The sequence below is a fragment of the Sus scrofa genome, chromosome 13, assembly GCF_000003025.6.
Source record: "Sus scrofa isolate TJ Tabasco breed Duroc chromosome 13, Sscrofa11.1, whole genome shotgun sequence".
Classification (NCBI taxonomy): domain Eukaryota; kingdom Metazoa; phylum Chordata; class Mammalia; order Artiodactyla; family Suidae; genus Sus; species Sus scrofa.
This window is the reverse complement of record NC_010455.5, coordinates 124426102-124439070: the sequence shown is the minus strand read 5'-3', so window position 1 is coordinate 124439070 and position 12969 is coordinate 124426102. Positions and strand designations below refer to the sequence as shown.

The window sequence follows — 12969 nt, the reverse complement described above, 5'->3', positions numbered from 1 at the left end:
CCATAGCTCACGGCAACGCCAGATCCTTAATCCACTGAGCAAGGCCAGGGATCAAACGTGCATCCTCATGGGTGCTAGTCACGTTCATTTCTGCTGAGCCACGATGGGAACTCCTATTTTATCTCCATTTTCACTTTTTGATTAGGGAAACTTGTGTGGTTGTTGGGAAAGATAGACCCCACCACATGAACTTGGATGAAGTGGGCAATAATCACGACCACATTTCAGCGTTGAACTTTCTTTATAAGTAATGGTCTTCAGACATTTTTATTAATAAGCAGATATAAACTTGTCAAGAGCACCTTTCAGAGTCACAGTCCCAATTATTTTTGAGAGGTCAAGAGAAGGCAGAGAACACAATGGTGGTGGCCTGGCCTCAAAACAGTGAATCAAATTGCTGACCTTATGCCTTCCATCAAACATAACTAGTACCCCCCTGCTTCTGTCCTCTAAAGGATGAGAAGTCAGGGTACAAGACTTGACATTAAGATAGACCACACAGCACTTGCTTTGACAGCAGACAAGGCCCCCACCCACACCCATACTTGGACAATGGCGGCAATGTTCTCTGTGCCAAACCTCATCTCTGACCATCTTCTAGATCTTGAAGTGTCTGATTCTCCCAGGGCAAGGGCGGACCACTGGAACTGAGCCATCAGCAGCAGGAATGCTAGGCTGTGCCCCCTTGGGTGTTTTCCCCACGTGGAATGCTTCTCCGGAGGCTGACTCCACTGAGGCCACACCCGAGAAAGAGTGGCGCAGGTCGTAGTGTGATCGGTGCACTGGCGGGATGCCCGGAGGAACTGCCACCACCATGGGTCCCACCACCAGGGAAGCTGCGGGCACGTCAGCTAGAGGAGATGCAGTTGCAGCTGCATCCACCACAGGGGTGGCCCCCGCATCAGCACCGGCAGGTTGGGGCTGCAGGACCACAGGCTGGAGAGAGAGACAGAGGACCATTTTCATAGGTTACCTGCCTTTCTCCTCCTTCTAGGTGGAACCCCACCCAATTCTCTCACAGTCATAATTTTTATTTGCAAGATATCTAGCAAAAAAGAACTACCTAGATACAATGGATGGTCATCAGAGCTCTGGGGGAGGGTAAATGGCTAGTGGTCGCCCTTTTCTCACCAGTTGTTTTCGGGACAGGAGACCTATATTTACCCACTGTATGGCCAACTTTCCCCAGTAGCATCACCCTCTTTGTCAACTAACCTGCAGCCACAGGGAGCTTCCAGGCAGATATGGCTACCTGGTCTCTGCAACTCAGAAAACCACTCCCACCTCTCCCTGTTCCCACTCCCTAGACCCACACATAAAAACATGGTGTTGTGAGTTACATAGGGCATGGCTGAAACATCCTTCCCTTTGTTGATGGTTAAACATTTCCTGGCGCTATTTATATTGTGAGGCTCGAAGTACTGGCAGCAAGTGCCCTGTAATTACTAAGGCACCATAGACATGTCAAGGGGCTATTGTATTCTGAAGATAAGAGGGAAGACATCCAGGATGCCCTTACCTGGGTTTGGAACACCGTGCAGGTCACCGCAACATCTTCCTCATTAACCTTCGCTGTGACTGTCCCCTTACAGAAGCCATATTGCTGCTCACAGAAAGAGAGGAGTTATTAGAACTGGTTCAAAAAGTTGATTTCTCTTCCCATTTCAGTGATATTCCACCAAACCAAGGGGGAAAAAACCTTAAATTCTTAATTCTTTTTTTTAAAAAAATGCTTTCTCCTAAAGTTTATGGTTTCTGCTTATAGAGGATGTGTGTGCATGTGTGTTTGTATACATATATATAATTTATATAGAATGTAGAAAATACAGAAGTGTTTTGGGAGGGAGAGAAATCACCCATAATCTCAGAAATGGTGGTGACCCAGGAGAATTTCTGTTAACATCTACATATTTCTTTCTTATTTTAAAATGCTATTACATATCACTTAAAAATTGGGGTCTCTGTGACTATACCATTTTGTATACTGTGCTTTTCATGTACTATAATGATAATGTTCTTTTATATAATTCATTATTCTTTGAAAACATAGTTTTTGTGTCTATAATTTTCTATTTCCTGATATGCCATATTTTATCCAATGATTCCCTCCTGTTGGACATTTGGATCTTTCTGAGTCATTGTGTATCAGTCATAAATCAGCTTGTCAAACACAATGATTGCTTTAGGCTAAATCCCTGGCAGCAGACATTACTGGCTTAAGGACTTGAAAGATTTTATATCAGAGGTATATCTAGGAGAATATCTAGGAGTTCCCATTGTGGCTTAGTGGATTAAGGACCCAAGATTTTCTCTGTGAGGATGTGGGGTTGATCCCTGGCTTCGCTCAGTGGGTTAAGGATCAGCATTGCCTGGCCCACTCACCTTTTCCACCAGCAGGTTGCATTTGGTTGGGTCTATGACCTCTTTAGCCACACAGTCAGTGACAGCTACTGCAAACTCCACAGAGACAGAAGCTGAAAGAGGCTGATGAGAATAAATGAAAATTCATGAAGGAACATGGCTTGGCATGAAAGATTCAGGGAAGGAGAGGCCAGAGGGAAGTAGCAAGGTCCACTACCTTGCACAGTCCAGGGAGCAGCATTCATGTAAACCACATTAGATGGCCAAGAAACCTGCCCCCAAGTGGTTTACATGGCAGCACTGGATCTTGAAGGGCTGGGGTTGGGTCTTCCCTGAAGGAGATGCAGGTATTCACTGTCCATCATTCAGAGCAGAGGTGAGTGTTCAGGCAGGAAGCTTTAACCCAGTGGGCTGACCTTATACTGACCTGAGTGGGAACCCTGCCTCCTGCCAAACTTCCCTCTTGGGTCTGCACTTTGAGACCCCAGGTTCAGGTTACTCCAAGTTGGGGTGGGAAAGTAAAGAAATTAATCCTCTCCCATGTATTTTAGATAGCAGGATCGAATGAAAAATATAAACAAAAGCATAGAAGATACTTATGCTTTTTTACCTTATAGTTCTTAGAGCATATGGACATTTGCAGAAAGGAAATATCTGTTATTTGATATAGGTTTGGGTGGAGGTGTTCTGAGAATCACATATCCTGGCTAAGAGGATGACTGCCTACAGTGTATTTCCAAGTATGCCATGGCTATTAGTATCTAAAATACCAGCTTTTAAAAATACTGGAATTCTGTAAGCGTTCAAATGTGCTAACCCAACCCAGTACAATTAGTTGTTTGTTTGTTTGTTTGTTTCAGTGATTCAAATACATTTTAGGATTCTGCCATTACATGCCTATCAGTGAAAGCATGCTCAGGCCGTTGTAAGTATCGATTACAGGAGGGCTGCTGAGGTTCAATGGTGATGGATGATGGTGAGGTGGACACCCATGAATTTACCGTGATTGCTTTTGGATAAAGTGGGAACTTCTACCTGAGTCTCAACTAGAACCGAGGAACTGCGGACACACTGCATCTGGCTGCTTTCTGTAAAAGTGGCTCAGGTGGGGGAGACACTGAGGGTCCTCTGGGTTCTCTGGACCCTCAGAACCCTTTCTATCCCTTTTCTCACGCCATCCTCCCTGCCCTGCACCTGCTCCTTCCCTCACCTCGGCGTCACCTCGTCCACTCCCGAAGTGCCGCCAAACTGCCCAATCTGTCAGCAGGGTCTAAGTCTTACCACAAGTTGAGCCCGAGAAATTTCCACAAGCTGCAAATAGGAGCCGTTGCTCTGGGCGTTGAAGGCAGCCAGCGCCGATTCTGCAGCGTGCACCACCCGGCTGTCATTAAGCGGGGCCAGCAGGGGGCAGTTTGGACACACCTTGTGAACATCCTCAGCTGAGTCTAAGCACAGAGAAAAGACATCAGCCTGGCTCCGGACTGTAATCCTCCGTGGCAATTGCCACCCGCACCTCCCACCCCCACCCACCGCCGCTTATTTGGCAGGGCTAAAATAGGCTCCACATGGCTGCAGGAGGACTCTCTGCTTCTTATTGAACCTTCCAGCCTCCTGTCATGCTGGCATTTTTGCAGAAGCCCCTCTGACCACCTCTCACCAAGGGGCAATTTTCACCTCCAATGAGAAGAGCTCCTTAAAACACATTTTTTTTGGTTTGTTTGTTTGTTTGGGGTTGTTGTTATTGTTGTTTGGTTGGCATTTGACCATGGCATGCAGCGGCTTGATGTGGGATCTCAATTCCCAGACCAGGGATTGAACCTTAGCTCCAGCGGTGAAAGCACGTAGTCCTAACCACTCACCGGGGAACTCCCAAAACTCAGTTTTAAAATCCCAAACCCAGGAAACTTGGCTTCTCCTTCTCATCACCCATGGACGGGCTAGAACTACTTCCACTGAAAACAATTCAGGCTCCTGCCTCACTCTCTCTACAGAGTAAACATAAGAAGAATCATAACATCCCTACCTGGACTGGAATCACATTTTGCAAATAACACGGAGAACTGGCCGTCCTGTTTCAGCACGTGGAAATCGCAGTCTCCTTCCACCGCCTGGAGAAATAAATCCACAGTAAGGGCTTAGGAGGAGGGCTGACTTTTCACTTCTCACAGCAGGGGCTTGAGGCTGAGGGGTGGGGGAGAGGACGGAACTCTCAGGCATGGATGTCTAAGTGAGCCTCACAAAATATTCCTTCGCTGGGTGATACTGAAACACTATACTCTGATTTCAGGGCGAGCTACAACAAAAAAGGTGAGCCGTTGTAAAAACTAGCCCCAGAGAAGATAGTGTCAAGCGGCAATTTTAGAAAATGCACGCTTGGCTAGCCACAATCGCAGGCTGGGAAGCTGGATGAAAGGAGCCTGCTCTTTGCAGAACCACCATAAACCTGACTGGGGCGCCCCCTGTAATCACCCTAAGAGAGGCACTCACATGCTCTGTCAGCTGCCTCACGCTGCAGTTTGCCAGGGGAGTGGGGTCCAGGACATGGCAGGTGGTTTCCAGCGTGTCTATTTCAATGTCAAATACCTCTCCCGCGGGCCGCTGTGGAGACAGAATGAAGAGGTGAGCAGCCTGGGTTTGAACACACCTCCTCCTGGAGAGGTGAGAAAGAAGGGGGGCGTGGGCTTGGACAGGTTGATGGAACCACCGTCATCACTCTGAGCTGTATTTGGAAGCTAAAAGCAAGTGTTGACACTTAAATTGAATTTTGAAAATTTCACCCCTCAAGCAGTACTTGGAAAAAGTCAGCTTCGGATCTTTCTCAGTCAAGCAGCAGAGTAAGGTGGGGTAGGATAGTCACTGCTTCTCCTGTATCTTCTCCATTTTCCCTCTACTTTTTCCTTCCTTCCTTCTCAACATCTGCTTCCCTTCCTTCTCCATTCTTTTCCTTCCTAAAGGAAAAGTTGTCGGCGACTTTTTGTCTTTTGGCCAGTAAAGGCCGGAGTGCATAGTTGCTGCTCCCTACCGCCCCCTGCTGGTTATGCGAGGGACGCATGAGCCCCCCTCCAATGAGCCGTGTGTCAGTCACCAGCACAGAGGGAAGGAGGAGTTGGGGAGGCGGTGGTAAGGGGAGCTTGTGTGACTCCTTGGAGTTGTTTCATCAATTCACAGATTTCTGTATCCCTTCTTCAAAGCCCGGAAAATCCAGAAGGTACAAGTATACCTTTTTTTTTTTTCCTTTCAGCACAGCTCTGCTTACCTCTCATTTCTGTTCTGCCTGTTTCGCTAGTACCTGAAGCCTCAGAATCTCCTTTTCTGGAGGAAGCTGTGTTTTATGATGTGTAGATGTGCCCAAATTCACCTCCTGAAAACACTCAGAGCTACAGTGAATAGGAGCCGGGTGCTCCTGGGTTTCTCAAGCCCTGTGGTTAGTGAAAACCACAGCATTGTTCTTTCTTTCCCTCAAAGATGCACATTGTGTTTTATTTCCTGTAAATTGATCAGTGCTTCCTCTCAGCCACCGTTGTACTTCAGTGTGGTTGCAGAACTCCTAAAATCCACCTGGGACGATCCTGATCTCAAATATTTTTGTCCCACTGTGAGATCATATGCCAGTGAGTCAGTCTAGACATCTGAAGTTGACCTTATTTTCCTTCCCAGATTGTAAATCTCTTACGGGCACTAACTGCGTCTTTCTTACCATTGTATTGGCTTAATCATTAAAATGCCAATATCTGATTGCTTTTAATATACAAAAAGGGCTATTTTATATGGTTCAACTCCCTAGCTCCCGTAACACCTGACACTGGTTCTTGCCTGCGGAAGACTTGTAAGCAATATTGGCTGAAAGAATTGTTCTTCATCAGCTATAAAATCTAATTTCAAAATAGGCAGTAGAGAGATGCCTTTTCCCCCACCTCTCCAAATTGCCCAGCTGGCCCCCATGGCACTTTCCCAAGCCTAACTGTCACTGTGACCAGTTTCAGGCTGCACTAGCTTCTTGTTTAGCATGTGAGCAGGTAAAGCCACTCATGCCAAGATGTATTTGTGGATGTGGGTATCTTTCCTTGGGAGGCAGCTTGCTTAGAAGAAGGAATGCAGGTCTGGAATTGATGCTTACTAATTATATGACCTCAGGTTTAAAAAAAAATGCCCTAATAGGTCAGATCCTTGGTTTCTCTTATGTAAGACAGGGACAATATCCCCACAGGACTTCGGGGGTCAGGATGCAAGGGATTAAGGAGATGATAAATGTGGAAGGGCCTGGCACATGGTAGGCACTTATCAAATGCACATATCATGCACTCTTAGACTTTATCCAGAGAAACAAAAGTGAAGAAAGAGAAGTGATTTCCAGTTGGTGGTAGTTCACCAACTAGAATCCAGGCTCTGGTCCTAGTTTTTCTAGAAAGCCACACTTTCTACCTGTGATCTTCAAAATATCATTTGAAGACTTCGAGGACCTCTGCCCTCATCCAGCACCCTCCTGGAGACTCACAGTACAGAACATCTCTTCTCTTCCCTCCAGCTGCCCTCTCCCTCTCTCCCGGGAGGAATCGGAGCATTTAGGCACTGCAGTTTCTTTTGTGCTGGGAGGTGGGCTCTTTGAGGCACCCAGCTGAGCCCTACGCCCTCCCATAGCAGGTTCACTTACCCTTGGCCACACTTTCACGCTGTCAACCTGGTTCAAGGTGTGCTTGTAGCCCCGAGGAAGGTGCTTATTGATGTAGTCCACGGCCGCCAGGGCTGCTTGCTCTGTTTCTACGTCATCACAGGCCGGTTCCCTGTAACCCAGAATCGGGCCATGGGGGACAGCACGGCAGCCCCAGAGCTGAGCAAGGCAAAAGAACAGGATGAGGACCTTCATGGCTGCCTCAGAGACGTCCTGGCAGGTAGGCAGGCAAATGGCTGGAGGCTTCAGGATCAACCCAGATGCTCTGCTGGGAAAGGTAGCGTGGTGGAGGGTCCAAAGGCATCATTTATCTGTTGGAGCCTGTGGAAGACTTGCGTAAGGATGTCGGATGATTTCTGATCTGGTTCCAAAAAAAAAAGCCTCCTGCAAACATCAGTCCTGGAAAAGCAAACAGGTTAGGACATCACTGGCCCCCAAGAAATCTGCCAAAGTCAATGCTCTTTGGGGGCAGGCAGGGGCAGTTTGGGTTGGGCTAGGGAGATGCTCCAGAGTCGGCTTGGAACATGGTAACAGCAGCAGAGAGGAGGCAGCTGAGGGAATGGGGCGAGCACCCAGGGAGGAGGGGCCACACCACTGGCCCTGGAGTGCTGCGGATTTGGCGGCCAAGGGAGTCCCCTCTACTGTGAGCCGAGCACGCCGTGGGATCTGTGCGGGGATAGTGGGGTATTCAGAAATGTGATAAAATCCTCTAATGTCAGGGACAATATCTCCTCCTGGAGGGAGAACAAGGCCCACAGACATAGCAAAGGTACCAACGAGCTAGTGTGAGGAGGGAGAGCTATAGGAGATGCCAAGATCTTGGATAAGATCCTTGGAGAGAAGAGGAAAAGAGGGAGGAGAATTCTGCCTTGAGTGGGGAATGGCGAGCGGAGGGTTTCCTGCAGCAGGGCCTGGAGGGCTAAGGGCAGCAGAGCCTCTCCACTCCCTCGATCCCTTCTCTCCAGTCCTGGCTGCCAGCACCCTGCACAGATGCACTCTGACCCAGGTCTCCTGGGTGGCTACAGTTGGCACCAGCATGTCCCCAGTGATCCCATGTCCCCATGGCCCATTCCCCCAGCCAGTGGACTAATGCAGCAGATAGGGGAGACCTGGCCTAACAGCCACTCACTTGGCAGAGCTCGGGGTGTGAGTCCTGCACTATAGGCTGAAACTCTGGCAGGGGTTGGGGAGACCCTAAGAACACAGATGCCTCCTCAAGGCCCTTCGGAACCTTAGAAGAATTAGAATAAGTCATGGTGCCCAGAGCACAAGGTCACAGTATTGGCTCAGGCATGGCCTTTCAAGTGGCCTTTGACAATCCCAGGTGTGACCTCCAAGGAGGGGTGGCCAGGATAGCGAGAGGTTTGGAAAATATCATCCAAGGACCTTGCTTGGTGTTGCCTGGAGCAAAGAAGCCCTATCGTGGAGATCAACACGCTTTCCAAATATTTTGAGGTTATCATTGCGTAGGGGTAGATTTGTTCCGTTGTTTGCTATTGCTTCAGAGAACAAAGCTTTGTTTAAAATGTGGGGGCTTCCTACAGGGAAGCTTAATATTATTGACTTGCTGGGGGGAGGGAGGGAGGTAAGCAAGGGGGCCTGTGTTGCGCAGAGAAGGTAGTTATAGGCATTGTTTTTCCTTTTGCTCCCAGAAGTACAGAATCTTAATGCCAGAGGCTCAGAAGGTGTGGTCAGGACTCCGGGTTCCCTGAGAGGGGGTCCCAGCTCTTGGAACACAAAATCAGCTGGGGTCACCAAGCAGCACGATCCTCAGAACCAGGGGACTTTCCATTGGCCTTATGCCTTATTTCCTTCAGGGCCTTGACTCGTGAACAACTTTTTTGTGGATGCCCTGCTTTTCTTTTAAATAATCTTTTAGTATGCAAAATGTGGTCTTCACTAAATTTTGGAAAACACAAAACAATATATGCAGTGAGTACATATTTGATATGTCGTCAGCTCGGGTGTATACAGCACAGCTTTATTTTCCAGAGCGCAATTGCATTTCTGACCCTGAGGCCTCTCTTGTGAAGATGTAATCTAGCCACTTCTGGGTAACCTGATTTCCCACGTGCTTGGGTGGAAACCCGGGCCGATTTAGGTTTGCCCTTGTGCTTCTTCTCCCCACTGGGGTTAGAAGAAACATGAAGTGGGGAGCAAGAGACTTCTGCAAATACTGCTTTAGTCTGGGTCAGAGAGGGGTGTCCACTTTGCCTTGGCACCTTCTGCCAGGTAACCTGTCTCATGTAGTCCCCGGGCAGATCAGCCCTTGAGCCAATGTCCTGCTTGCCTTCATCTAATCCATAGCAAGAGAGTCCTCCTGCATCCTATGATCAGGAGTCCCCTTATCTCAGCTGTGGGACCCTTTCTAGACCACAGGCCTTTCCTCAGCTATGTGCTACACCTTTCTTTTTCTCTTTTGGCCATCCCCGTGGCATATGGCGTTCCCGGGCTAGGGATCCTTAACCCACTGCTCAGGGCCAGGGATCAAACCCGAATCCCTGCTGCTGCAGAGACACCGTTGATCCTGTTGCACCACCACGGGAACTCCCCTACCCCCTTCCTTAAGCTTGGTAAAACTTGGCTGCTGAGCCCTCTCGGGCTGTGGGGGCTTCCTGAAGCTGCCATTAAGCTCATCTACTTAGGCACTGCCATCACAGCCCCTCCATTGTTCTAGCGCCACCCTGCTACTCAGGGGGGCATCTTCCCATGATGTGATGTCTCCCCATGCTACCCAGGTGCCCCTTCCCCTCCCCCCACCCCGAAGTGAGGTTCTGTCTCCTCTGCTGTGGGATTCCCACACTATTCTGGGGTGGTTCTATTGCCATCCTAGCCCTGGGGGTGGGGGGGAGAAAAAAAAAGCGTTCTGTCTGATCATCCTTTCTGATCATTTCTTTCTTTTACTTAGAGCATTTCTTTTGGTATCTGTTCTTGGATCTTTCCTGGGTGACAATCTCTAAAGCACTTGGTGTTGTCCTGTTTTGCTGATGCTAGAAGAACAAAGCATGCAGTTAAGAGCAATTTATATATCACCTATCATCCTACCACATATAAACAGGGAAACCAAACTCATTCGCAGTCTCATTACCCAGAGATAAACAGTGTTAATGTTTTGGAAGCATTTCCATGGGTTTTTTTTTCTACACAAAGACTTATTTTAATATAACTTAGTATAATATAGTCATACTCATGTATAATTTTGTATTTTTTTTCACTTAACATTATAACTTGAATATTTTCCCATGTCCTTAAATAGACTTAAAAAACATGTTTCTGGAGTTCCTGTCATGGTTCATTGGAAAAGAACCTGACTAGTATCCATGAGGATGCAGGTTCGCTCCCTGGCCCTGTTCTGTGGTTAAGGATCTGGCACTACTGAGAGCTGCAATGTAGGTCGCAGATGTGGCTTAGATCCCGAGTTGCTATGGCTGTGGTGTAGGCCAGCAGCTGCAGCTCCAATTCAAGCACATGGGAAGTGCCATATGCCTCAGGTGCAGCCCTAAAAAAAAAAAAAAAAAAATGCTTATGATGACTACCTATGATTCTGCTGTGTGTATCATAATTTATTCAACTATTCTCTTATTGTTGGGCAATTAACTTGTTCTCACTCCAGCCTCTCATATGCAAACTTGTAATACATTTTTTTTTTTTGGCCACACCCAAGACATATGGAAGGGACTGAACCCATATCGTAGCAGTGACCCAAGCCACTGCAGTGACACCGCTAGGTCCTTAACGTACTGTGCCACAAGAGAACTCCTGCAATACATTTTCTATTCAGGAATCTTTGGTTCTCTAGTTACATTTTCAGGATCGAGTCTTTTTTTTTTTTTTTTTTTTTTTGTCTTTTTGCCATTTCTTGGGCCGCTCCCGTGGCATATGGAGGTTCCTAGGCTAGGGGTCTAATCGGAGCTGTAGCTGCCAGCCTATGCCAGAGCCACAGCAATGTGGGATCTGAGCTGCGTCTGCGACCTAAACCACAGCTCATAGCAATGCCGGATCCTTAACCCACTGATCGAACCCGCAACCTCATGGTTCCTAGTCGGATTGTTAACCACTGCACCACGACGGGAACTCCAGTATCAAGTCTTATTAGTGAAATTATTGGTTCATATGATGTGAACATTTTATTTTATTATTTTATTTTATTTTTCTCTTTTTTTATTACTCAATTTATCACATCTGTGGTTGTATAATGATCATCACAATCCAATTTCACAGGATTTGATGAGGACATTTTAAAAACTTTTAATTTCTCTGGCCAAATTGCCTATCAGAAAGGATACATGAATTTCTACCCCTGCCATTTAATTGGAGTGTTTTGCCTGGTCAGCTGTTTTCTCTTTTCCTCTGCTGCTTCCATGCTGACTTTGGTGGAAACTGAGATATGGGAAAATCATCAGAACTCCTTTTTAATATATTTTACGAATATCTTTGGTTTGATCTCAACTATTCCATATGTTTAATTTGCAAACTAATATAGGTTTGGTATCAAGCTGAATAAAATAGTCTCATTTTTCAGTTGGAGAAAGAAAGGTTTCCATTTACTTACTGACAATGAAGAAAAAAGATGATCTTTCAGTATGTTTTCCAAGAAAGCCATAGCAAAGGATGCCCAAGGAAGGTTCAGGATATTTCACCATGTCTGATGACACCACTTTCAGACTTTGAAAGATTTTCTCACGCTGAACGCACATACCTATGAGTGATGTTGAGTCAATTTCATCCACTCAGCTCCAACTTCTTTGCATACCAATAGAAGATAAGGATTTATTCCTTTTTCTGGTCTGTAGTTCCTGTCATTATCTTAATGACTTATCTGTGCATTTTTCTTTGAGGCCCATGTTACTGCATTAAAACAAGTTTTGGAGGAGTTCCCGTCATGGCGCAGCAGAAACAAATCCAACTAGGAACCATGAAGTTGTGGGTTCGATCCCTGGCCTCTCTCAGTGGGTTAAGGATCCAGCGTAGCCGTGAGCTGTGGTATAGGTTGCAGACGCAGCTCAGCTCTGGCATTGCTGTGGCTGTGGCGTAGGCCGGTGGCAATAGCTCCAACTGGACCCCTAACCTGGGAACCTCCGTATGCCATGAGAGCAGCCCTAAAAAAAGGACAAAAGACAACATAATAAAATAAAATAAAATAAAATAAAATAAAATAAAAAAGTCTTGGAGTTCCCGCTAAGGTGCAGTGAATTAAGGATCCAGCACTGTCACTGCAGTGGTTTGGATCGCTGCTGTGGTGCGGGTTCAATCCCTGGCCTGGAAAATTCCACATGCTGAGGGTGCAGTCAAAATGATGATGATGATGATGATTAAGATGTAGAGTATTGAGGATGTCAGGGGCTGGTTAGAGGCAGGGGGAAAGAGCAGTCCCACAGATCTAAGAAGAAGAGGACCAACAACCTCCAGAAGAAGGCAGCAGGGTGCCAGGCAGTGCTTGCTGTGTGGAGCCCCAGGCAGCTGATGGCGGAGTTCCAAGATGGCAGCTGGGGATGGTACCAGGTTCTTTGAATTTGTCAGAAGGGCTCTCCACTAGGGCGGCGATGCATTCCACCTATTCCAAGGCAGACGTCAGCCTTGATAGTTGCCAGTCAGGAGCCAAGACAAGAAGGATCATGGCAAGCAGAGGGCCAGAGTTGCTGGGGGCTGTTTCTGCTGGGGCCCTGCTGGCAGACCTGGGTCTCAGAAGGGAAGGGTAGAGTTAGAAGGGGGTGAAATATCAAGTCAGGCAATGAGAGCTAGGAACTCAGCCTCTCACAGAACAGGACATGAACAAGAACACGTCAGCAAAAGCCAGAGGATCCATTGGTTTTTGCAGGGAGGAAGTAGCAGTGGTTGGTGTTTAAATCATTGGGCCAGATTCCTGGCTCTGCCCTTTCTGGTACTTAAAGGGCCTAGGCTCTAAGAAACTGAATAATGATTTCTGATAAGCCTGGTGT

At 47.2% G+C, this 12969-nt stretch overlaps 1 protein-coding gene across 1 annotated transcript; it reads right to left on the bottom strand.

Moving 5' to 3' along the window:
• AHSG (alpha 2-HS glycoprotein) lies at window positions 223-12758 on the bottom strand. The gene is made up of 8 exons (XM_005652369.3): window positions 12434-12758; window positions 7013-7429; window positions 4849-4959; window positions 4385-4469; window positions 3643-3806; window positions 2383-2484; window positions 1520-1603; window positions 223-936 (listed from the first exon to the last, which is right to left on the bottom strand). Exons 2-8 carry the CDS (start codon window positions 7223-7225, stop codon window positions 598-600), a joined length of 1098 nt encoding a protein of 365 aa, XP_005652426.1. The 5' UTR covers window positions 7226-7429; window positions 12434-12758; the 3' UTR covers window positions 223-597.

Bases quoted from the DNA above. Each gene is read 5' to 3' on its own strand.
- AHSG (XM_005652369.3), bottom strand. From the start codon at position 7,225: ATGAAGGTCCTCATCCTGTTCTTTTGCCTTGCTCAGCTCTGGGGCTGC. The intron at 3,807-4,384 runs GTAGGGATGTTA...CTCTGTGCTTAG, and splicing joins AAAATGTGATTCCAGTCCAG to ACTCAGCTGAGGATGTTCAC. The intron at 937-1,519 runs GTAAGGGCATCC...CTCTCTCTCCAG, and splicing joins GCACGGTGTTCCAAACCCAG to CCTGTGGTCCTGCAGCCCCA.